The 26,751-nt window shown below is 40.7% G+C and overlaps 1 protein-coding gene across 3 annotated transcripts in view; it reads right to left on the bottom strand.

Annotated features, from left to right (window-relative positions):
* Positions 1 to 26,751, bottom strand: part of odf2a (outer dense fiber of sperm tails 2a) — a 75,827-nt gene that overhangs the window by 47,216 nt on the left and 1,860 nt on the right. For 2 of the 3 annotated variants that reach the window (XM_034191689.1, XM_034191688.1), the window contains exons 2-5: positions 14,451 to 14,513; positions 11,991 to 12,170; positions 11,695 to 11,734; positions 11,568 to 11,661 (exon numbers count right to left, since the gene is read on the bottom strand). In XM_034191689.1, coding sequence (XP_034047580.1) covers positions 11,568 to 11,661; positions 11,695 to 11,734; positions 11,991 to 12,170; positions 14,451 to 14,513 — 377 coding nt within the window. The remainder of the gene's footprint in view (positions 1 to 11,567; positions 11,662 to 11,694; positions 11,735 to 11,990; positions 12,171 to 14,450; positions 14,514 to 26,751) is intronic. The other variant, XM_034191690.1, reaches the window with a different exon arrangement.

The following is a 26,751-nucleotide window of genomic DNA, read 5'->3' on the forward strand; positions in this document are numbered from 1 at the left end:
GGACAACCACCTGTAGTTCGCTTTCCTTTTACAGCACAAGATTTCCTGGATTACTTTGGGAAGAAAATAGAAGACATCAGGTTAAACATATCCCAGCATGCCTTAACCCAGCCACTACACCCTGCTACTGAGGTGGGCACCACTACTGAGGTATTACCTACATTTACAGAATTTGATAGTATCTCACTAGCCATGCTGACAAAACTCGTAATGTCAACAAAAAGCACAACCTGTTTATTTGATCCTATACCATCAAAACTGTTTAAGGACCTGTGGCCCACTCTTGGGCTGACTGTGCTGGAAATTATTAATCTTTCTTTAACTTATGGATCTGTTCCTAAATGTTTCAAATCTGCAGTGATTAAACCATTACTTAAGAAACCTAATCTTGACCCTAGTGTATTGACAAACTATTGGCCGATATCAAATCTATAATTGTTCTCTAAAATTCTGAAAAAAGTGGTGTCACGGCAGCTCGTAGACCATCTTACTGAGAATAATCTCTGAGCCACTGCAGTCTGCTTTTAGAAAATATCATTCCACAGAGACGGCTCTCACTAAAGTGGTGAATGATCTTCTGCTTACAATGGATTCGGACACCACTACGGTTCTGTTGCTGTTCGATCTCAGTGGTGCATTTGATACAGTGGATCATCATATTCTCCTTGATAGGCTGGAAAATCATTTTGGGATTACTGGGAGTGCCCTTGCATGGCTGACGTCATACTTGACCAGTTGTTCTCACTGTGTTTTGTACAGTAACACTACCTTTAACCTTAGTGACATGAAATTTGGGGTCCCACAGGGGTCTGTCTTAGGCTCCCTGCTTTTCTCCCTTTATATGGCACCCCTTGGGCACATATTGCGGCGTTTTGGGATTACCTTTCACTGCTATGCAGATGATACTCAGTTAGTTATATATGCCCATAACTGCTGGTAATCTCGTTCACATAAAATCCTTAGAAGATTGCCTTGCAGCAGTGAGAAGCTGGATGTCTAGAAACTTCCTACTTTTAAACTCTGATAAGACTGAAATGATGGTTCTTGGTCCAGTGAGATGTCGGCATCATTTTGACCAGTTAACGCTCAGCCTTGGCTCGTGTGTCATACATCACACTGACAAAGTGATGAACCTTGGGGTAATTTTTGATCCTTCGTTGTCCTTTGGCCTCCACATTAGAAATATTACTAGGACTGCTTTCTTCCACCTGCGAAATATAGCGAAGAGTTGTCCCATCCTGTCTATGGCTGATGGTGAGACCCTGATCCATGCATTTCTCTCTTCTAGATTGGACTACTGCTGTTCTATTTTCTGGTTTACCGCAGTCTAGCATTAGGGCTCTCCAATTGGTTCAAAATGCTACAGCCAGACATTTGTCACGAAGCAGAAAGTTCGACCACATTACAACCATTTTAGCATCCCTTCACTGGCTTCCTGTCCCAGTCATATCAGATTTTAAGGTTCTGCTACTAACCTATAAAATTATTCATGGAAAAAATGAAGTGGGCTTCATAGATAATTGGTAAAGCTTCTGGGGAAAACCTGGTCTTGTTAGGAGAGACAGCATCCATCCCACTTTGGATGGAGCAGCTCTCATTTCTAGAAATCTGGCCAATTTTCTTAAATCCTCCAAACCGTGACTATCCAGGGTTGGGACCAGGAAGCAGAGTTGTAGTCTTACACACCTCTCTGCAGCTTCTCTCCCCCTGCCATCCCCTCATTACCCCATCCCCGTAGAGACAGTGCCTGCTCCCAGACTACCAATAACCAGCAAAATCTATTTAAGCATAAAAATTCAAAAAGAAAAAATAATATAGCACCTTCAACTGCACCACAGACTAAAACAGTTAAATGTGGTCTATTAAACATTAGGTCTCTCTCTTCTAAGTCCCCGTTGGTAAATGATATAATAATTGATCAACATATTGATTTATTCTGCCTTACAGAAACCTGGTTACAGCAGGATGAATATGTTAGTTTAAATGAGTCAACACCCCCGAGTCACACTAACTGTCAGAATGCTCGTAGCACGGGCCGAGGCGGAGGATTAGCAGCAATCTTCCATTCCAGCTTATTAATTAATCAAAAACCCAGACAGAGCTTTAATTCATTTGAAAGCTTGACTCTTAGTCTTGTCCATCCAAATTGGAAGTCCCAAAAACCAGTTTTATTTGTTATTATCTATCGTCCACCTGGTCGTTACTGTGAGTTTCTGTTGGGAAAGTGTAGTGACACGGACCCACAACAGGGGGCGCAAATGAACGGTCAATAGATGAGCCAAAATATAATTTAATGTTGTGAATGTGCACAACGAACATACAGACAATCTCAGAATATCATAACAGTCAATACACAAAGGTGACATGTGGGCAGGCTCGAGGATAGAAGACGTCTGTCCTAAGAAGAGCCGGAACCACACGATTTCCGCCGCCCCAGAACCTGGTGAATACTGGAGCCGCCAAGTCCCGAATTCCCAGGTGATCACCGTCCCCGACTGTCGGATCTGGTACTGCTGGCGAAGAACAAAGACAGTCAAGTGTGGGTGTGTGTACACCCAGTAACAACAACGGTGGGAATGCCACCTCCACCTCTCACTCAATAACTTGCAGAGTACTGTGGATTCCTCAGGGGAAAAGAGTGCCTTCAGCGCTCTCACAGCTTCCACCGACGGAGGAACTGGTACTCCTGCAAACACTCACAATATACAAATATTACAATTACAAAACGGCTGAGGATATTACCTCCAATGAAGTATGATATCTCGGCAACGAGGTGGAGATGACGTCTGGTCTTTATGGAGTGAGATGATGTTGAGTAGATGGGTGACAGCTGTCAAGAGGTAATGAGCGACAGCTGTCACCCCCGGCTGTGTCCATGGCGGCAGCGCCCTCTCGTGCCTGAAGCCCGCACTTCAGGCAGGGCGCCCTCTGGTGGTGGGCCAGCAGTACCTCCTCTTCTGGCGGCCCACACAACAGTTTCTCTGTGAATTTTCAGACCTTTTGTCTGACTTAGTGCTTAGCTCAGATAAGATAATTATAGTGGGCGATTTTAACATCCACACAGATGCTGAGAATGACAGCCTCAACACTGCATTTAATCTATTATTAGACTCTATTGGCTTTGCTCAAAAAGTAAATGAGTCCACCCACCACTTTAATCATATCTTAGATCTTGTTCTGACTTATGGTATGGAAATAGAAGACTTAACAGTATTCCCTGAAAAGTCCCTGCTGTCTGATCATTTCTTAATAACATTTACATTTACTCTGATGGACTACCCAGCAGTGGGGAATAAGTTTCATTACACTAGAAGTCTTTCAGAAAGCGCTGTAACTAGGTTTAAGGATATGATTCCTTCTTTATGTTCTCTAATGCCATATACCAACACAGTGCAGAGTAGCTACCTAAACTCTGTAAGTGAGATAGAGCATCTCGTCAATAGTTTTACATCCTCATTGAAGACAACTTTGGATGCTGTAGCTCCTCTGAAAAAGAGAGCTTTAAATCAGAAGTGCCTGACTCCGTGGTATAACTCACAAACTCGTAGCTTAAAGCAGATAACCCGTAAGTTGGAGAGGAAATGGCGTCTCACTAATTTAGAAGATCTTCACTTAGCCTGGAAAAAGAGTCTGTTGCTCTATAAAAAAGCCCTCCGTAAAGCTAGGACATCTTTCTACTCATCACTAATTGAAGAAAATAAGAACAACCCCAGGTTTCTTTTCAGCACTGTAGCCAGGCTGACAAAGAGTCAGAGCGCTATTGAGCTGAGTATTCCATTAACTTTAACTAGTAATGACTTCATGACTTTCTTTGCTAACAAAATTTTAACTATTAGAGAAAAAATTACTCATAACCATCCCAAAGACGTATCGTTATCTTTGGCTGCTTTCAGTGATGCCGGTATTTGGTTAGACTCTTTCTCTCCGATTGTTCTGTCTGAGTTATTTTCATTAGTTACTTCATCCAAACCATCAACATGTTTATTAGACCCCATTCCTACCAGGCTGCTCAAGGAAGCCCTACCATTATTTAATGCTTCGATCTTAAATATGATCAATCTATCTTTGTTAGTTGGCTATGTACCACAGGCTTTTAAGGTGGCAGTAATTAAACCATTACTTAAAAAGCCATCACTTGACCCAGCTATCTTAGCTAATTATAGGCCAATCTCCAACCTTCCTTTTCTCTCAAAAATTCTTGAAAGGGTAGTTGTAAAACAGCTAACTGATCATCTGCAGAGGAATGGTCTATTTGAAGAGTTTCAGTCAGGTTTTAGAATTCATCATAGTACAGAAACAGCATTAGTGAAGGTTACAAATGATCTTCTTATGGCCTCGGACAGTGGACTCATCTCTGTGCTTGTTCTGTTAGACCTCAGTGCTGCTTTTGATACTGTTGACCATAAAATTTTATTACAGAGATTAGAGCATGCCATAGGTATTAAAGGCACTGCGCTGGTTTGAATCATATTTGTCTAATAGATTACAATTTGTTCATGTACATGGGGAATCTTCTTCACAGACTAGGGTTAATTATGGAGTTCCACAAGGTTCTGTGCTAGGACCAATTTTATTCACTTTATACATGCTTCCCTTAGGTAGTATTATTAGACGGTATTGCTTAAATTTTCATTGTTACGCAGATGATACCCAGCTTTATCTATCCATGAAGCCAGAGGACACACACCAATTAGCTAAACTGCAGGATTGTCTTACAGACATAAAGACATGGATGACCTCTAATTTCCTGCTTTTAAACTCAGATAAAACTGAAGTTATTGTACTTGGCCCCACAAATCTTAGAAACATGGTGTCTAACCAGATCCTTACTCTGGATGGCATTGCCCTGGCCTCTAGTAATACTGTGAGAAATCTTGGAGTCATTTTTGATCAGGATATGTCATTCAATGCGCATATTAAACAAATATGTAGGACTGCTTTTTTGCATTTACGCAATATCTCTAAAATCAGAAAGGTCTTGTCTCAGAGTGATGCTGAAAAACTAATACATGCATTTATTTCCTCTAGGCTGGACTATTGTAATTCATTATTATCAGGTTGTCCTAAAAGTTCCCTAAAAAGCCTTCAGTTAATTCAAAATGCTGCAGCTAGAGTACTGACGGGGACTAGAAGGAGAGAGCATATCTCACCCATATTGGCCTCTCTTCATTGGCTTCCTGTTAATTCTAGAATAGAATTTAAAATTCTTCTTCTTACTTATAAGGTTTTGAATAATCAGGTCCCATCTTATCTTAGGGACCTCGTAGTACCATATCACCCCAATAGAGCGCTTCGCTCTTAGACTGCAGGCTTACTTGTAGTTCCTAGGGTTTGTAAGAGTAGAATGGGAGGCAGAGCCTTCAGCTTTCAGGCTCCTCTCCTGTGGAACCAGCTCCCAATTAAGATCAGGGAGACAGACACCCTCTCTACTTTTAAGATTAGGCTTAAAACTTTCCTTTTTGCTAAAGCTTATAGTTAGGGCTGGATCGGGTGACCCTGAACCATCCCTTAGTTATGCTGCTATAGACGTAGACTGCTGGGGGGTTCCCATGATGCACTGTTTCTTTCTCTTTTTGCTCTGTATGCACCACTCTGCATTTAATCATTAGTGATCGATCTCTGCTCCCCTCCACAGCATGTCTTTTTCCTGGTTCTCTCCCTCAGCCCCAACCAGTCCCAGCAGAAGACTGCCCCTCCCTGAGCCTGGTTCTGCTGGAGGTTTCTTCCTGTTAAAAGGGAGTTTTTCCTTCCCACTGTAGCCAAGTGCTTGCTCACAGGGGGTCGTTTTGACCGTTGGGGTTTTACATAATTATTGTATGGCCTTGCCTTACAATATAAAGCGCCTTGGGGCAACTGTTTGTTGTGATTTGGCGCTATATAAAAATAAATTGATTGATTGATTGACTGGCACCTCCCTACCTAGCTGACCTAATTAAACCTTATGTACCGGCCCGGGCTTTAGTCTGCGGGTCACAGAGCTTTCTCTTATCGTGCCCCTGTTCTGTGGAATGATCTCCCTGCGTCAATAAAACAGTCAGATTCAGTGGAGATTTTCAAGTCCAGACTTAAGACGCACTTATTTTCCCCTTCATATGGCTAGCATACTGGTACAGTTTTGTTTTACACTTTTTACTCTTAATTCATTTATTAGTAATTGGAGCGGGCTGCGGCCTCAACTTTACCTAAATTCTGGATCTTTTAGTGAAGCTTAGGGCTAGTGGCCAGCAATCACCTTAGTATTTCTGTTTTTCTTGTTGTTTAATGCTGGCAAATTATACAGTATTTTTTTTGTCTTTCTGATGCCTGATTCTGTTTTTTCTCTCTGTTTAAGGTGCAGCTCCATCCAGAGATGGGAGTTCTATTCATGTTGGCGATCCTCCTGTCCTGTGCGCCAATAGCATTTCTTGTATATTCGTCCGTGAATTGTTCTGTAATTTATGTTTGTAGCATGGACCAAGCAGAGGGTCACCCCTTTGAGTCTGGTCTGCTTGAGGTTTCTTCCTCAGAGGGAGTTTTTCCTTACCACTGTTGCTCTGGGGGTTGGTAAGGTTAGACCTGTGTGAAGCGCTTTGAGGCAACTCTGTTGTGATTTGGTGCTATATAAAGGAAAATAAATTGAAAAACCTTATCAAAAATATCTGGACTGTGCTTTAAAATCAGGTCAGTGTGAAGAAATCTGGGTGAAATAAAAGATGCATGAGGTGTAAACCTTTCCTGATCGTATCAAGGTGGACACCAACATCAAGTTCACATTGATTCACATCGTCCGTTACAACAGAAAGTCAGAGTGATCAAGACATGACACCACAGAGTAGAACACAAGCCAAAGGGCAAAAGCACATAACCAGTCTTTCAGAAAAGCTAAAAAGGATTTTTAGAAAACACAACATTCACATTTTCTTCAAGCCCACTGACACACTGAGACAGACGAGTCCACCATAAAGATTCAATTCCACTGCAAAAGAAAAGCTATGTGGTATATGCCATCCAGTGGTGTAAGGAGTGCTATGACCTCTACATTAGAGAACCCAAATAGACATTACAAAAACAGATGGTCTAACATAGGAGGTGCAATTCTTTTGGTCAGAACTCAGCTATATTTCTTCACCCTGAAGACAATCTTCTGACAATGGCCAAGTTCATATTTTGGACCGGGAGCAGAAATGGTTTGAGAGAGCGATAAAGGAAGCCAATCATAACAGAACTGAAAGGCCTTCCCTCAAGAGGGGCAAAGAGTTGAGACATCATGGGGAGGTGATGGTCTAGTGGTTAAAACGTTGGGCTTGAGACCAGAGAATCCTTGGTTCAAATCCCAGCCTGACCAGAAAATCACTAAGGCCCCTTGGGCAAGGTCCTGAATCCCCTAGTTGCTCCCGGTGTGTAGTGGGCACTTTGAATGGCAGCAGTCTCACATCGAGCATCACAGCATTGGTGTGTAAAGCACTTTGAGCGTCTGATGCAGATGGAAAAGCGCTATATAAATGCAGTCCATTTACATCACCTTTCACAACCTAAGGTATAGTCACATTGTGACAGATTGAGTAAATGGTTTAGAACAGATTTAAATAATTTTTCTGGTAGCAAAAAATCGCCTAATCCATTGTTTCTGGTAGATTTGGGACTCTGAAGGAATGTGTGGACAACCACTGAATGTGGGTGCACAGTGCTTCCGCATGTGAAAAGAAGACACTACAAACAAATACAGGGCAATACGGTAAACAAACATGCAACCACCGGGAAAGCTCTTCCCAAAATTTCTTCTCAAAATTTTGAGTGTGCACAAAACTTTCTGATGGACTTGCCTGTGTGGACAACCACCGAATGTGGGTGCACAGTGCTTCCGGATGTGAACAGAAGACAAAAAGAAGACACTACAAACAAATACAGGGCAATACGGTAAACAAACATGCAACCACCGGGAAAGCTCTTCATCTGATGGCCACTCAAAATTTTGAGTGTGCACAAAACTTTCTGATGGACTTGCCAGCTGCTTTACAATGTAGTCCTTCCAAGCCTTCCCAGAAAAATCAGAAACACTTCACTCCCCCCACCATAGGGACATTAGCCTAATGAGTAATGAAATGATTCTGACAACCTCCAGCAAAAACCTGGGCCACTGTCCACTCTTTCCATTTTCAGATAACAATGCAGGACGCCACCCTGGAGGAGAATATCAGGGTGTTCCCTTATCCCAGAGTTGCAAACAGTTAAACAAAAGTCAGCTTGCCTTGAAAAACTTCAGCAAACTACAGTCATGTAAAATTCAGTCATGGGAAATTCACAACAGACGCAGTTTTTGCTATTAGAGTGCAGATGGAGAAGCATAAAGAATGTCCAAATGTTACATTGTGAGTTTGTGGATTTAGAGAAAACCTATGACAGAGTGCAAAGAGTAGAACTGTGGTAATGGATAAGGTAGTATGGATATATAGAAGGAGAGTATGATATCAGTGAAATGTGCAGTAGGTATGACGTGCATTCCAGGTGTAGGTGGGATTACATGAAGGATTGGCTCTGAGCCCTTTTTGTCTGCACTGGTGATCAACAGGACAAGATCAGACAGGAGTCTCCATGAACTATGATGCTTGCAGATGACATTGTGATCTGTAGTGAGAGTAGAGAACAGGTTGAGACAACCCTGCAGTCATGGAGATATGCTCTGCAGAAAAGAGGAATGAAGGCCAGTAGGAGCAAGATGGAGTACATGTGTGAATGAGAGGGAGTCCAATGGAATAGTGGAGTAGAGGTGCTAAAGGTAGATCAATTTAAATAGTTGGGGTCAACTGTTCAAAGTAATGGAGAGTGTGGTAAAGAGGTGAAAAAGTGCAGTGGATGGAAAGGAGTGGCAGGAGAGAACTGTGATAGAAGGGTATCTGCAAGGGAAAGGTTTCAAGATTATAGTGTGACTAGATATGAAGTATGGATTAGAGAGAGGGGAGAGGATAAGGAATGAACATATCAGAGATGGCACACGTAAGACGTTTTGGAGACAAACCAAAGTTAAGTGACAGAGATGGTTTAGACATGTACAGAGGAGGAACACAGGGTTTATATGGAGAAGGATGCTGATCTATTACCTAGATTTACAGAATTTGATAGTATCTCTCTAGGCATGCTGACGAAACTTGTAGCGTCAACAAAAAGTACAACCTGTTTATTTGATCCTATACCAACAAAACTGTTTAAGGACCTGTGGCCCACTCTTTGGCCGACTGTGCTGGAAATGATTAATCTTTCTTTAACTTCTGGATCTGTTCCTAAATGTTTCAAATCCTTAGAAGATTGCCTTGTAGCAGTGAGAAGTTGGCTGTCTAGAAACTTCCTACTTTTAAACTCTGATAAGACTGAAATTATGGTTCTTGGTCCAGTGAGACATCGGCATCAATTTGACCAGTTAACGCTCAGCCTAGGCTCGTGTGTCATACATCACACTGACAAAGTGAGGAACCTTGGGGTAATTTTTGATCCTTCGTCTTCCTTTGGCCTCCACATTAGAAATATTACTAGGACTGCTTTCTTCCACCTGCGAAATGCTGAGAACCTGATCCATGCGTTTATCTCTTCTAGATTGGACCACTGCAATGTTCTATTTTCTGGTTTACCGCAGTCTAGCATTAGAATCAGAATCAGAAGAAGTTTATTGCCATTGCCAGTGAACAGGATTCACAGACTACAAATTTGCTTCGGTACAATGGTGCAACATTAAGAAGAGATAAAATGCTAAGATAAAATATAACATATGTGTCAAAATAAGATAAAATCTAAGATAAAAAAAAAAAAGAAATATGAAATATGAAAGGCTGTGTGCAACAGAAAAACAGAGAAACAGAAAAAACAGTGCAGTGGGAGGAGTGCAATTAAAAACCAAAGTACACTGTCTAAAGTGACCCGTGATAAAGTGATAAAGTGACAGAGTTAAGCTTAAGGTGACTGAGTTATGAGGAGTTCATGAGTCTAACGGCAGAGGGGAAGAAACTGTTCTTATGGCGGGAGGTTCTGGTCCGGATGGACCGTAGCCTCCTGCCCGAGGGGAGTGGTTTAAACAGACCGTGTGCAGGGTGAGAAGGGTCAGCTGTGATCCGACCTGCTCGGGCCAGAGTCCTGGAGATGTGTAGGTCGTGGAGAGATGGAAGGCTACAGCCGATCACCTTCTCGGCAGAGGCCACAATGCGCTGCAGTCTGTGTCTGTCCCTGGCTGTGGCCCCGGCGTACCACACCGTGATGGAGGAGCAGAGGATGGACTCGATGATGGCCGTGTAGAACTGCACCATCAGCTGGACAGGCAGCTTAGCCTTCTTCAGCTGCCACATCCTCTGCTGGGCCTTCTTGATGAGGGAGCTGATGGTTGATTAGGGCTTGATTAGGGCTCTCCAATTGGTTCAAAATGCTGCAGCCAGACTTTTTGACATGAAGCAGAAAGTTTGACCACATTACACCCATTTTGGCGTCTCTTCACTGGCTTCCTGTCCCAGTGAGATCAGATTTTAAGGTTCTGCTACAAATCTATAAAATTATTCATGGACTGGCACCTCCCTACCTAGCTGACCTAATTAAACCTTACGTACCGGCCCGGGCTTTACGTTCTCAGGGTGCAGGACTACTTACGCTTTTTACTCTTTAAATTCATTTTATTAGTAAACGGAGCGTGTCGCGGCCTCAACTTTACCTAAATTCTGGATCATTTAGTGAAGCTTAGGGCTAGTGGCCAGCAATCACCTTAGTATTTCTTCTGTTTTTCTTGTTGAATAATGCTGGCAATTTATACAGTATTTTTGTCTTTCTGATGCCTGATTCTGTTTTTTCTCTCTGTTTAAGGTGCAGCTCCATCCAGAGATGGGAGTTGTAGTTGTCTTGGTGACCCTCCTGTGCGCCAATAGCATTTCTTGTATATTTGTCCGTGAATTGTTCTGTAATTTGTTTGCAGCATGGCCCAAGCAGAGGGTCACCCCTTTGAGCCTGGTGTGCTTGAGGTTTCTTCCTCAGAGGACTTTTTACTTGCCACTGTTGTACTGGGGGTTGGTAAGGTTAGACCTTACCTGTGTGAAATGCCTTGAGGCAACTCTGTTGTGATTTGACGCTATATAAATGAAAATAAATTGAAAGAAATTGAATTGAAATTGAGGATGGAGCCACCAAGCAAGAGAAAAGGAAGGTCAAAGAGCAGGTTTACAGATGTGTTGATGGAGGATAATGCAGGTGGTTGGTGTGAGAGAGGGAGATACAGATTACAGTGTGAGATGGAGACTGATAACATGCTGTGGCGTTCCTGTAACAGGAGCAGCTAACAGAACTATAACATCACAATCCATCATTTCAAAAGAAAAAGCAGAGAGAAAAATCCTACAGACCACCTCAAAAGATGAGCAAAACATTTAATGTGCCTCCAAGTTTCTAGTGTACACCAGATAACATGCATGAAGTAGTACACAGTACGCTATAAACTGAGAAAATTACTAATTTTTGATTAGAACCCTTTAAGGGCTCTGGAAAAATCCTTATTCTTCCATCAAAAAGTAAAATAAACAAAAACCAATAACAAAGAAAAAGGTATTTCTTTTTCTATTTGCCTGTTGCAGTCAGCCTTCCCCAGCATTTTCTTCATGGATCGGTGTAATTGTGTGGCGTCTCGCACATTCTCCTCAGGCTCCTCCTCCTGATCTGCAGTCACCTGCTGGGAGGCACTCAGCTGATTTGAGTGATGCTCCGTCAGGTGCTCCTTCTTCTGTTGTTCCACCTAGACAAACAAATTAATGCAACACATGATGGGTTCATAAATTTTAATAAAATTTGTGTAACAATAACATACAAAACATGTACCATTTTCAAAATGGCCTCGACTTTCAACAGAGAAATTCTTGTTATCTTGTCGTATGTTTGCCAGAAAGAAAGTAGGAGACTGTTCCCTGTAAATTTCTTATGTCATCTAACCAATGTAAAGTGTAATGAAATGTAATGTATGACATAGACAAAGAAAAAAAAAAAAAACTCACTTCATTCTTCAGACTTCTCACTTCAGTCTGTAAGATGTCAATCTTCTTGTTTTGCTGGCTAATTTGCTCATGTAGACCTTCCACCACTTCCTCCGATGTGATGTCTTCCAGTGGCTTTGACGGCCTCAAATCCTCAGGATCAGGGAGCAAGGGTACAATGTCAAGACTATGTGTTGGGCCCTAGGTGTAAAATACAAATTTAGTGATGCTACAGCCTTCACTCTACCAGTTTTTTCACAGTGTTAAGACAAAACTGAATAAAACTGTCAATCTTTTTGAGCATGGGATTTAATACAGCAGATGACTGAAAAATCGTTCACTTTGTGAGACAAGCAGCAAATCTGGTATGGACACTCCTCTGGGGTTACTTCTTTGAATAAGCCCATTGGTCACTCACAAAAACCAAGAGTTATGTATGTAACTATGGTTCAATGAATTCCAGATGACTGCCAGAGGGCGGTGCTTTAGCACCTGGAGTATTCCATGCGTGCATGCACAGAGGTCGAGTCTTATACCAACAACGTCACTCCAGTAGGTGTGACCTGGGTGACGTCAGCGACAGTATATGAGCACACGTTACCCAGCATTCAGTTCTTTTGGAATCTATCGCCTAGACTCTGAGTAACAACCAACTCTGGCAGTCATCTGGAATTCCGTAGAACCGTAGTTACATATGTAACTCTCGTTCTATTTTATTCCTCCTGACCCCCAGAGGGCAGTGTTTTAGCACCTGGATGACCTTATACCAACAAGGTCAGGAGTAGTGTGCACTTACCAAACCTCAAATGTGCACTTACCAACCTCAGCTGCAGTTGGAGGAGGCCGATAATACGGCCGTCACCACAGGGTGAGGAGCAGCTACATTAACTCTGTAGAAGCGGGCAAAAGTACAGGAGGAAGCTCATGTTGCTGCAGTACAGATGTCAGTCAGTGGCACATCTCTCAGGGCAGCTCAGGAAGTGATATGCCTTGAGTTGAATGACATTTCACTGGAGGTGGTTGACGGTCGGCATTCCTGTAAGCTTGCAATATAATGTCAACAACCCACTGTGACAGTCTTTGCTTGGACAAGGTGCAGCCCTTCCTGGGGCCCCCATAGAAGACAAACGTAGCATCAGTTTTGCAAAACGCAGCGGTCAATTCAATATAACATCTAAGTGCATGAACAGGGCACAACAGGCTAGGCTACTGCTTCTGCAGTAGATTGTGGGGTAAAGATAGCTAAGTGAACCGGCTGGTTAGCATGGAATGGTAAAACCGTCTTTGGTAAAAAGGAGGGGTTTGGCCATAGAGTAACCCCTGACCCATTAGAATTCCAGTGCACGCAGTTGTCAGCAATTGACAAAGGCATGAAGCTCTCCAATATGCTTTGCGGATGAAAGAGCAAGGAGGAATGCAGTCTTAATTGACAACCAGCTGAGGTCACTGGCACCCAGTGGCTCAAATGGTGAAGAGCATAAATCCTCAAGAACCAGCTAAGCAGCACTGGCACAGGACAACGCTCAGGTTCCACGCCTTGCGTACTGCACCAATGGGTGCAGTAGCTTCTATTTATTGCCGTGTAATGCTCAAGTGGAGGGCGCACGGACATTCAGTATAGTCTGCAGGGCAGCCTGATCACTAATACCACATATAACAAATCTACAAATTAATGCATATAGGTCTTATTAGATGGCATTTAAGATACTACAAACTACAGCATTTAAGGCACTTAGATGATACTGAACCCCATATAGTGATGTCACTGATATGCCCTGGTTGCCCTTTGACATTCATTCTGATCCTTTTATGTGGTCTTAGTGAATTCATCTCAATTTGCTGTATAAAAGACTCCTTTTGTGCCTTCAATATATCAGAGTTGACAAACTGTATGCGACCCTCACCTAAGGAGCTCAGCCAGTGAGCCAATGCAGTGTTTTGGGGAGTGGCCATTGCTGTGAAACTACTTTGAGTCAAACTATATGTGAGAGCTGGGTAAGAATTGAGGAATAATGTCAGGAGTCCATCGAGAGGATGTGGCTGATGACTGAAACAAAAATACTACCTCTTCTGCTACACCCCATGCAGCACTACTATATACACGGAAGGCATTAGAATGTGTAAATAATTAGGGAAGTGTGTTATAAACAAGGAAATTGAGCTTCAAAGATGTTTTAGAGCTACAGATTCAGCTACTTAATGGTCAAAAAATTAAATAAAATAAAATCTGATTGCAGGTTCATTGAAATTACACAATTCTGTCACCTTTTATTGAAAAAAATAATAATTTTGTAGCAGAAATGGTGGCCAAATTAAATTTTTGAGTGGCTAAAAGGCTATTTTCAAAATAGTAGGTTGAGACAAGTATTCAGGCCAAGTTCAGTGCTCGTCTCACCATGTGAATGTTTCTGCTGAAAATTTTCATTTACCTGCTGGGCTAATTCTTGTGAAATCTGTGTAATTCATGGTAAGATGTGTTACCTCCCACTTGAATGCAGCACCATGTAAGAAGGCCTTTCCTGGTGGTCTCTTTGGTGTTTTGACCTTCATGTCCAGACAGAGTTCTTCTGTTAGATATAGTATCAAACTTGGAAACATACAAAAGCATCTGTAAAACCCACCAGTGGATACTGGTGGGTTTTACATACATTAACATACATCTGTATGTTAATCCCCTTTATCACCAATTTTACTGCGTCTAATCGCTACCAGGATGCCTACAGCCTGTTCAGACTGTCGGTAAAAATCAGATGCATGTGCATATCCCATTTGAATCCGATTTCATGCTGCAGGTGTGAACAGTCGAAAGTTGTATAACATCAGTATTTTTTTCCAAATCTGTTTGAAGCCTCATTCGTAGGAAGTTTGAAATGTGATACAAAATTAATCTGAATGCTCAGATTGGATTCAAAATGTTTTATGTGGGAAGCGAGAGCTGTGATGTCACCACTGAGGAGTCGGGTGAACGTCACACACACACACACACACACACACACACACACACACACACACACACACACGCCCAAATGAACCTGTAAAAATCACCTCAGAAACAGCATTCAGATGAGGACTCATGCTTGAAACACAATGCACATTGCCGTGTCAACCACGCACGTGTCATATGTGCAGGAATCTTGTCTACATGTATTTACGTGGCAGAGTGTCAGCTGCTGCTCTGCTCAGCCTGTCCACATAATTTGTCTTAAAGACTTTTAATACACACTGCATTTGTGTGACTGTTTTTAGATGTCACTTTTACAGTGCCCATTCAGTATGAACTCTTGTTGTGTGCACTTGTTTTTTTCTCCATCATGGCTCGTTTGGCTGATCAAAACTTCAAAAACAAAACAGCACAATTTATGCCATTTTGTAACATATAAACTTATCCAAAGTGTTTTCACACTGCAAATGCACTGGATCAGAGTTTGATTTGATCCAGACCGTACCTCTTTTGGTCTAACCAAATTTTAAATGAACTGACTGTAAACTATGTACAAATCAAATGTTGAATTATGAACATGATTTTACAGCTTCATTAGTTTCTACATTTATCCCACGTAGATTACAGGTCAATGCCCATTTCAATGAAACCCCATAAAGAAGAATTGTGGAGACAATAAGTGCAATTTTGTGGAATCCAAAGTGAGCATTAGGAGATTAACATAACAGCCATAGATGTGATAATACTTTGACCTCCATCCTGACTGTTAATAATAGTTTAAATTAAATGTATCAAATGATCACACAAAATTGAATACAAGACAAACATAACCTGAATAAATGTAAAGTATATTTTTTAAATGACATAATTTACTGAATAAAGTTATATAAACAATTGAAGACATAAGTATAGATATACCAAAGCAAAAAAAATGAAAAAATGCAAGTCATTTTCCACCAACGCTACACATTTCCTTTAGATTGCATACAAAAGAATGAAAATAGATTTATTGAAATTTCAGAGGTTCAAATATTACATACATTTTGCTGGGATTTTGTGTGTTGGATTTTATTTGGTAAAACCCTATTATAGTCACAGTATGTAAGTCAACAGTGCATAATTAAGTTATAGCAAACAGCACTTCCTATCACTAAGTTTGTTTCAAAATATGTGAAAATATCACTTTTAATTAAAAGGTTTTTCAACTATGGTCCCAAAATAATGTGCATGATTTTGAAATTTTACATTACTAAACTTAACAGGGGAGGGATAAAGAAAAACAAAACAAAACAAAAACACTGATTATTGTATTGCGATGTAGACGATTCCAAATTGTTTCACAAATATCAATAACCAATTTTAGAAATGTTAATTGCAGGGGAGGAACATGGCTGATGGACTGCTAAAAAACAGTTTCTAGATAAGCTCAGATGCATTCTGAGCATCCAGAACAGTAATTTTAATGTTTTGAGAAGACCATAAAGTGGACACCATTTCACTTATGCAATTTGAAACTGTGGATATAAGTACTTTATTCTGAGAATAGCCAGCATTGATTGTATTAACATCCTGGTGTAAATAAGGTATCACCACATGTGTAGAACTCAAAAAGAATGATAGGTTGAGTTTTCATAAAAAAAAAAAAAAAACAACTGCAATGTGGTAAAATGTATTCATAAATATGAAAGAATAGGCTCTTAACAATTATTAATTATTGCATACTGTATTTTTTTTCTCAAGATTTGTTTTTACATAATTTTGAAAAAACAACAGATCATAAGTTTAGGATAAATTACTTATCATGAATTTAATTTTTGAAGTGGCACTAATGACAACACTCATACTGAACATAATTTCGCTTGCATAGACTGATTTTGGAGATTAAGCAATAATTGCAGATGGGCTTTCTGAGGTCCCAGATAGCTTTTCTGATTTCCTTTTCTAACTTTCAAAATTTAGTAAATTAGCATATGGTCCACTAATACGTATGTGTAGACACTAGTCCCTAGGCCTAGAGGCAACTATTTTTGGTTTTAAATCTGGGCAAATGCAGTCCCAGAAAATTCCGAATGTGACAAACAAGAAACAGGTGTTGTAAACAAGTCAATGCTGCTAAAAATACAAACTTGTAGAAACAAAGATACTATTCTGACATGGTTTTGCACATAAGACTGGCATAGCATGTTTCAAGTACACACATATATGTCAGAAGGTGAGGGAGACATACCATATTCTGTCCCCCCTGGTTGAAAAGGTGGGGGGAGGACATGTCCCCCCCCCCCATCCCCCACCAAATTGCGCTCATGGGAGGTTCCACATTATATATACAAAGAAACAGAAAAACCACCTGTTTTTGGACTATATGCGACACAACCCAGGACAAGAAGGATCTAGCAATAAATTCTGGTTCCATCTGAACACAGTTTTTAACTTTAAAAACTAAACAGTTATGTGACAGAGCGCTTGTTTGTGCCGCAAAAGAAAATCTCAGCTTTTATCTTCACCATCTGTTAGCGGGTGATTCTTAGACTACGGGCACTTATTATGTCCTTTGATCATATTGTATGAAAAACAGAAAAAAGGGGAAATTTCACACTTTTATAGTTATCTTTACAATGAAAGTGTGTTAAGAACTTTGTTCTAGTAGTCTATGATGACTTTTTCACCTTTTTTCAGCATCATTATATGCAAATATTGCCGTTTTGTGCTTGTCCCACACCCACACTTTTGATCTTCAATGATAAAAATGAATGGTAAAGAAACGTTTTTTCTAATGTTTTAAAATATCTCTGAATAAAATATCAGTAAAATAATCAAAACATAATTGGGGTATTCAATGTCATACAAATGTTGTGAATTTTTTAAACAAAATGTAGTTGTCCCACACTATTGCCGTAATTTCCACCACAACACTGTAATATCCCTTTAAACAGTTTGTATGAAAGATTGTTTGGGTAGTTTCTATGGAGATAAACAGTGACATCAGAGCACATGTATATAGCGTCAAATAACAACAAACAGTTGCCCCAAGGTGCTTTATACTGTAAGGCAATGGTGTGGTGGAAATTACATTTACAAGGCCAATAGTGCCCGTAGTTAAAGAATCACCCTAGCATGTTCAAGGCACAGTTGAAAGTAGACTCATTTTGCTATTTCATAAAGGGCCAAGAAAGAATCCAAATAGATTATTTGCTGAGTATCATGGCTGACCAATTGTCTCCACCACTTTTTTCATTTTAATATGTGCCGAGTACATGCGGCCACAAGATCAGAACAGGTGCCACGTGCCATGTATTCTGCAGTTTAGAGTCAGAGCTGTTTAAAGTTTCACCATTATCACATCAAAAATTATTTTGACGCAAGTACAAAGTGCATCAGTGCAGCACAGCAAGTGTGCACGAGCACCGCAATGCAGTGAACATAAAGGCTAGAAGACACTGCAGACCTGTCTGGCCTTTTCTTTTTCTTTTTGCTGGAGCGGTAACAATCCAAACACTAGTCAGTCTGAACCTACACTTGCACAGGTGCTTTTAGCAAGTGGGATGGGGGCAACTGTCCCTCTCAGTTTTAGAATCAATGAATGAGAGCCACACAGGTGCAAATATGGTTGAGGTGTTAAAGAAGGTATTGGAAATAAATTCAAGACTTTTATTAGAAACTTACCAATTAGCAGTGGTGGGCACAGTTCCGCTAATCCGCTAACCGCTAATTAGTGAAGCTAACTTTTTTGTTAGCAGATTAGCTTTTCAACTAACTTCGAAAACCATCAGCTGACTAATCAGCTTCCGCTAAATTTAGTACTGCTAATTTTCAGTCTGCTAACAGTTTTTTGTTGGCATAGTTAGTAAAGCCAAGCCTTTAAAAATGCTTGTAAACCTTAAAATTATACATCTTAATTCCTGTCTGTTACGTGTTTTGCAGCTGTGCGGAGCTGAGCTCAACTCTACCCCAGCAGAAGGGGGCGGGTTGCGAGTCTAATACAAAGAAAAAAAAAAAAAGTCATTTACATTCAACATACAGTACATCAGGGGTGTGCATGAGACATCAGAAGCAAAGCTGTTTTCGCTTATGGTTTTGATTTATAAACCAAACTTATTCCAGACAGTTAATCAAAATTAAGGTCAACTGTCATTTTTACAACGTGAAAAATTATACACTTGTTTTAGTTCTAAAGTAATGCGCTAATTCTGACAGTTTGAGTATTAACAAACAGATGCCAAAAGGCATTATGGTAAAATGAACCTACCGTGATTGGCTGGCTGAAAATTCTGTTTGTTAAGTGTGTGATTCTGAAAAAAGCGGCCATGTGACCACCAGGTAGATGGTCAAAATGCATAGAACACTACCATCTACTGGATGGTCGCTTTTTCAGAATCAAACACAAACCGAATTTACAGTTTTACAAATGCATTTAAAAAATGACATATTTACAAATAAACATTTGTAAAAACCAACACACACATCACAGTAACTTGTGTGTTGTTTTATTTTACAAATAAATAAACAAACCAACCAACCAGTGATCAAAGGAGGCTCATTTTCCCATAATGCCTTTTGGCATCCGTTTCTGTTAATGCTCAAACCATCAGAATTAGCGCATTACTTTAAAACTAAAACATATGTATGATTTTTCACTTTGTAAAAATTAGAGTTGACCTTAATTTTGATTAACTGTCCAGAATTAGCTTAGTTTATAAATCAAAACCATAAGTGAAAACTGCTTTGCTTATGATGTCTCCTGCACACGCCTGTGCTGTTCCATGTTGAAAATAAATGACTTTTTGTGGCCAGCCTTTTGTCTGCCTCTCTCCCCTTCCCTTTCTGTCTCCTCTTGTGTGCTGTTTGTCTGTTTTCCCTCAAAGTGGCACACTGCAGAGCAGAGGAACACCTGTTGCTCATCATCTACAACCCTTGGCAAAAATTATGGAATCACCGGCCTCAGAGGATGTTCATTCAGTTGTTTAATTTTGTAGAAAAAAAGCAGATCACAGACATGACACAAAACTAAAGTCATTTCAAATGGCAACTTTCTGGCTTTAAGAAACACTATAAGAAATCAAGAAAAAAAGATTGTGGCAGTCAGTAACGGTTACTTTTTTAGACCAAGCAGAGGAAAAAAATATGGAATCACTCAATTCTGAGGAAAAAATTATGGAATCACCCTGTAAATTTTCATCCCCCAAATTAACACCTGCATCAAATCAGATCTGCTCATTGACATTGACCCTATGCCATGACATTGACCCTATGTGTCTTTTTGCAAGGAATGTTTTTGCAGTTTTTGCTCTATGGCAAGATGCATTATCATCTGGAAAAATGATTTCATCATCCCCAAACATCCTTTCAACTGTCCAAAATATCAACATAAACTTGTGCATTTATTGATGATGTAATGACAGCCATCTCCCCAGTGCCTTTACCTGACATGCAGCCCCATATCATCAATGACTGTGGAAATTTACATGTTCTCTTCAGGCAGTCATCTTTATAAATCTCATTGGAAAGGCACCAAACAAAAGTTTCAGCATCATCACCTTGTCCAATGCAGATTCGAGATTCATCACTGAATATGACTTTCATCCAGTCATCCACAGTCCACAATTGCTTTTCCTTAACCCATTGTAACCTTGTTACAATGGTGCCTCTACTGGTGGTTGGCTCTCACTGCGGTATTGTATCACTTCCTGTTCCGGAGCAGAGCGGTGTTTTGCTGTATCTGTTAGCTGTTTAATCTGCGCAGTTAGATTGATCTAGTTATCTAGATTACGATTTGTTTCCCAGTGTAATCTTTACATGCCTTAACTAAAGCACTCCTTCTGCTGAATCACCCCTAAATTATTTACACATTATTCACTTTGCGTGTTTTTAGGAATCCGCTAGCCTAGCGTAGCTACTAGCTCTTAGCCGATTTAGCATGGCGGCTTCTCCTGTCTCTCCTGCACTTTTCTGCTCTGGGTGTGAAATGTTTAGTTATTCCTCGGCCTCCTTTAGCAGTAACGGTACTTGTAATAAGTGTAGCTTATTCGTAGCTTTGGAGGCCAGGCTGGGCGAATTGGAGACTCGGCTCCGCACCGTGGAAAATTCTACAGCTAGCCAGGCCCCTGTAGTCGGTGCGGACCAAGGTAGCTTAGCCGCCGTTAGTTCCCCTCTGGCAGATCCCGAGCAGCCGGGAAAGCAGGCCGACTGGGTGACTGTGAGGAGGAAGCGTAGTCCTAAACAGAAGCCCCGTGTACACTGCCAACCCGTTCACATTTCTAACCGTTTTTCCCCACTTGACGACACACCCGCCGAGGATCAAACTCTGGTTATTGGCGACTCTGTTTTGCGAAATGTGAAGTTAGCGACACCAGCAACCATAGTCAATTGTCTTCCGGGGGGCAGAGCAGGCGACATTGAAGGAAATTTGAAACTGCTGGCTAAGGCTAAGCGTAAATTTGGTAAGATTGTAATTCACGTCGGCAGTAATGACACCCGGTTACGCCAATCGGAGGTCACTAAAATTAACATTGAATCGGTGTGTAACTTTGCAAAAACAATGTCGGACTCTGTAGTTTTCTCTGGGCCCCTCCACAATCAGACCGGGAGTGACATGTTTAGCCGCATGTTCTCCTTGAATTGCTGGCTGTCTGAGTGGTGTCCAAAAAATGAAGTGGGCTTCATAGATAATTGGCAAAGCTTCTGGGGAAAACCTGGTCTTGTTAGGAGAGACGGCATCCATCCCACTTTGGATGGAGCAGCTCTCATTTCTAGAAATCTGGCCAATTTTCTTAAATCCTCCAAACCGTGACTATCCAGGGTTGGGACCAGGAAGCAGAGTTGTAGTCTTACACACCTCTCTGCAGCTTCTCTCCCCCTGCCATCCCCTCATTACCCCATCCCCGTAGAGACGGTGCCTGCTCCCAGACTACCAATAACCAGCAAAAATCTATTTAAGCATAAAAATTCAAAAAGAAAAAATAATATAGCACCTTCAACTGCACCACAGACTAAAACAGTTAAATGTGGTCTATTAAACATTAGGTCTCTCTCTTCTAAGTCCCTGTTGGTAAATGATATAATAATTGATCAACATATTGATTTATTCTGCCTTACAGAAACCTGGTTACAGCAGGATGAATATGTTAGTTTAAATGAGTCAACACCCCGAGTCACACTAACTGTCAGAATGCTCGTAGCACGGGCCGAGGCGGAGGATTAGCAGCAATCTTCCATTCCAGCTTATTAATTAATCAAAAACCCAGACAGAGCTTTAATTCATTTGAAAGCTTGACTCTTAGTCTTGTCCATCCAAATTGGAAGTCCCAAAAACCAGTTTTATTTGTTATTATCTATCGTCCACCTGGTCGTTACTGTGAGTTTCTCTGTGAATTTTCAGACCTTTTGTCTGACTTAGTGCTTAGCTCAGATAAGATAATTATAGTGGGCGATTTTAACATCCACACAGATGCTGAGAATGACAGCCTCAACACTGCATTTAATCTATTATTAGACTCTATTGGCTTTGCTCAAAAAGTAAATGAGTCCACCCACCACTTTAATCATATTTTAGATCTTGTTCTGACCTATGGTATGGAAATAGAAGACTTAACAGTATTCCAAGAAAACTCCCTTCTGTCTGATCATTTCTTAATAACATTTACATTTACTCTGATGGACTACCCAGCAGTGGGGAATAAGTTTCATTACACTAGAAGTCTTTCAGAAAGCGCTGTAACTAGGTTTAAGGATATGATTCCTTCTTTATCTTTATATTCTCTAATGCCATATACCAACACAGTGCAGAGTAGCTACCTAAACTCTGTAAGTGAGATAGAGTATCTCGTCAATAGTTTTACATCCTCATTGAAGACAACTTTGGATGCTGTAGCTCCTCTGAAAAAGAGAGCTTTAAATCAGAAGTGCCTGACTCCGTGGTATAACTCACAAACTCGTAGCTTAAAGCAGATAACCCGTAAGTTGGAGAGGAAATGGCGTCTCACTAATTTAGAAGATCTTCACTTAGCCTGGAAAAAGAGTCTGTTGCTCTATAAAAAAGCCCTCCGTAAAGCTAGGACATCTTTCTACTCATCACTAATTGAAGAAAATAAGAACAACCCCAGGTTTCTTTTCAGCACTGTAGCCAGGCTGACAAAGAATCAGAGCTCTATTGAGCTGAGTATTCCATTAACTTTAACTAGTAATGACTTCATGACTTTCTTTGCTAACAAAATTTTAACTATTAGAGAAAAAATTACTCATAACCATCCCAAAGACGTATCGTTATCTTTGGCTGCTTTCAGTGATGCCGGTATTTGGTTAGACTCTTTCTCTCCGATTGTTCTGTCTGAGTTATTTTCATTAGTTACTTCATCCAAACCATCAACATGTTTATTAGACCCCATTCCTACCAGGCTGCTCAAGGAAGCCCTACCATTATTTAATGCTTCGATCTTAAATATGATCAATCTATCTTTGTTAGTTGGCTATGTACCACAGGCTTTTAAGGTGGCAGTAATTAAACCATTACTTAAAAAGCCATCACTTGACCCAGCTATCTTAGCTAATTATAGGCCAATCTCCAACCTTCCTTTTCTCTCAAAAATTCTTGAAAGGGTAGTTGTAAAACAGCTAACTGATCATCTGCAGAGGAATGGTCTATTTGAAGAGTTTCAGTCAGGTTTTAGAATTCATCATAGTACAGAAACAGCATTAGTGAAGGTTACAAATGATCTTCTTATGGCCTCGGACAGTGGACTCATCTCTGTGCTTGTTCTGTTAGACCTCAGTGCTGCTTTTGATACTGTTGACCATAAAATTTTATTACAGAGATTAGAGCATGCCATAGGTATTAAAGGCACTGCGCTGTGGTGGTTTGAATCATATTTGTCTAATAGATTACAATTTGTTCATGTAAATGGGGAATCTTCTTCACAGACTAAAGTTAATTATGGAGTTCCACAAGGTTCTGTGCTAGGACCAATTTTATTCACTTTATATATGCTTCCCTTAGGCAGTATTATTAGACGGTATTGCTTAAATTTTCATTGTTACGCAGATGATACCCAGCTTTATCTATCCATGAAGCCAGAGGACACACACCAATTAGCTACACTGCAGGATTGTCTTACAGACATAAAGACATGGATGACCTCTAATTTCCTGCTTTTAAACTCAGATAAAACTGAAGTTATTGTACTTGGCCCCACAAATCTTAGAAACATGGTGTCTAACCAGATCCTTACTCTGGATGGCATTACCCTGACCTCTAGTAATACTGTGAGAAATCTTGGAGTCATTTTTGATCAGGATATGTCATTCAAAGCGCATATTAAACAAATATGTAGGACTGCTTTTTTGCATTTACGCAATATATCTAAAATCAGAAAGGTCTTGTCTCAGAGTGATGCTGAAAAACTAATTAATGCATTTATTTCCTCTAGGCTGGACTATTGTAATTCATTATTATCAGGTTGTCCTAAAAGTTCCCTAAAAAGCCTTCAGTTAATTCAAAATGCTGCAGCTAGAGTACTGACGGGGAGTAGAAGGAGAGAGCATATCTCACCCATATTGGCCTCTCTTCATTGGCTTCCTGTTAATTCTAGAATAGAATTTAAAATTCTTCTTCTTACTTATAAGGTTTTGAATAATCAGGTCCCATCTTATCTTAGGGACCTCGTAGTACCATATCACCCCAATAGAGCGCTTCGCTCTCAGACTGCAGGCTTACTTGTAGTTCCTAGGGTTTGTAAGAGTAGAATGGGAGGCAGAGCCTTCAGCTTTCAGGCTCCTCTCCTGTGGAACCAGCTCCCAATTCAGATCAGGGAGACAGACACCCTCTCTACTTTTAAGATTAGGCTTAAAACTTTCCTTTTTGCTAAAGCTTATAGTTAGGGCTGGATCAGGTGACCCTGAACCATCCCTTAGTTATGCTGCTATAGACGTAGACTGCTGGGGGGTTCCCATGATGCACTGTTTCTTTCTCTTTTTGCTCTGTATGCACCACTCTGCATTTAATCATTAGTGATCGATCTCTGCTCCCCTCCACAGCATGTCTTTTTCCTGGTTCTCTCCCTCAGCCCCAACCAGTCCCAGCAGAAGACTGCCCCTCCCTGAGCCTGGTTCTGCTTGAGGTTTCTTCCTGTTAAAAGGGAGTTTTTCCTTCCCACTGTAGCCAAGTGCTTGCTCACAGGGGGTCGTTTTGACCGTTGGGGTTTTACATAATTATTGTATGGCCTTGCCTTACAATATAAAGCGCCTTGGGGCAACTGTTTGTTGTGATTTGGCGCTATATAAAAAAATTGATTGATTGTTTTTTTCTGTTTAGGTGTTAATGATGCCTTTCGTTTAGCTTTTCTGTATGTAAATCCCATTTCCTTTAGGCAGTTTCTTACAGTTCGGTCACAGACGTTGACTCCAGTTTTCTCCCATTCGTTCCTCATTTGTTTTGTTGTGCATTTTCGATTTTTGAGACATATTGCTTTAAGTTTTCTGTCTTGACGCTTTGATGTCTTCCTTGGTCTACCAGTATGTTTGCCTTTAACAACCTTCCCATGTTGTTTGTATTTGGTCCAGAGTTTAGACACAGCTGACTGTGAACAACCAACATCTTTTGCAACATTGCGTGATGATTTACTCTCTTAAGAGTTTGATAATCCTCTCCTTTGTTTCAACTGACATCTCTCGTGTTGGAGCCATGATTCATGTCAGTCCACTTGGTGCAACAGCTCTCCAAGGTGTGTTCACTCCTTTTTAGATGCAGACTAACGAGCAGATCTGATATGATGCAGGTGTTAGTTTTGGGGATGAAAATTTACAGGGTGATTCCATAATTGTTTCCTCAGAATTGAGTGATTCCATATTTTTTCCCTCTGCTTGGTCTAAAAAAGTAACCGTTACTGACTGACACAATCTTTTTTCTTGATTTCTTATAGTGTTTCTTAAAGCCAGAAAGTTGCCATTTGAAATGACTTTAGTTTTGTGTCATGTCTGTGATCTGCTTTTTTTCTACAAATTAAACAACTGAATGAACATCCTCCGAGGCCGGTGATTCCATAATTTTTGCCAGGGGTTGTACTTGCACCTGATGCTCATAAGTTCCTGATCAGGAGCGGGTTACGTAAACCCTGGCTTTGAGCTCAGTCACTGCCAGATTCTTCCATGACCTTGACCTCGCCAGAATCTTCTTTCCTGAATGACTGCAGAATATCGCTTCATGACCTCGTCGTTCCAGGCGTTCTTACATCTGAGCTTCCGGCAGCTCTTCTCAAGGTAACCTGGCCTCCTGTATTTCAGTAATAGAGCTCATTGACCTTTTGGTGTTTCCAGACACCTTTCTGCACAGCTTACACGCTGCACTACTCCTGGCCTCCATGCTACTTCCAGCACTATGTCATTTTGGAACTCGCTGCTGCTCTGCCTCGTTCAGCTAGGCTTCTGCATGACTCTGAGTTTGTGAGATTCTGCTCTCACCCTGCCCCTGTTTGTGACTGTGCCTACCATCCCTGGGTCTCAAGACCAGGCACCTAAGTGGCTCTACTTTACTCTATTCTACTCTTCCTTTTTTAGATATACCTTAGTATACACTAGTAGCGTTCTACCTTAGAAATGGAATATATTCTAGAAGACATACCTTACTGAATTTTCATGACCAAGAACTGTTTTCAAGAACTATATGAACTGATATGCAGAACTACTGAGAACCCTCAAGTCGTTTCTGAAGCCAAGCGAAGCTTAATTGGAACTACGTCATAAGATGCACAGCATCTGATCTCTGACTTCTGAGGACAATTCCTGAACAGTGAACCTTATTTCTTAAACAGTGAACATTATTTCCTGAACTGTGAACGTTCCTGCCTTAAGCCT

Source organism: Thalassophryne amazonica, chromosome 17, assembly GCF_902500255.1.
Source record: "Thalassophryne amazonica chromosome 17, fThaAma1.1, whole genome shotgun sequence".
Taxonomy (NCBI): domain Eukaryota; kingdom Metazoa; phylum Chordata; class Actinopteri; order Batrachoidiformes; family Batrachoididae; genus Thalassophryne; species Thalassophryne amazonica.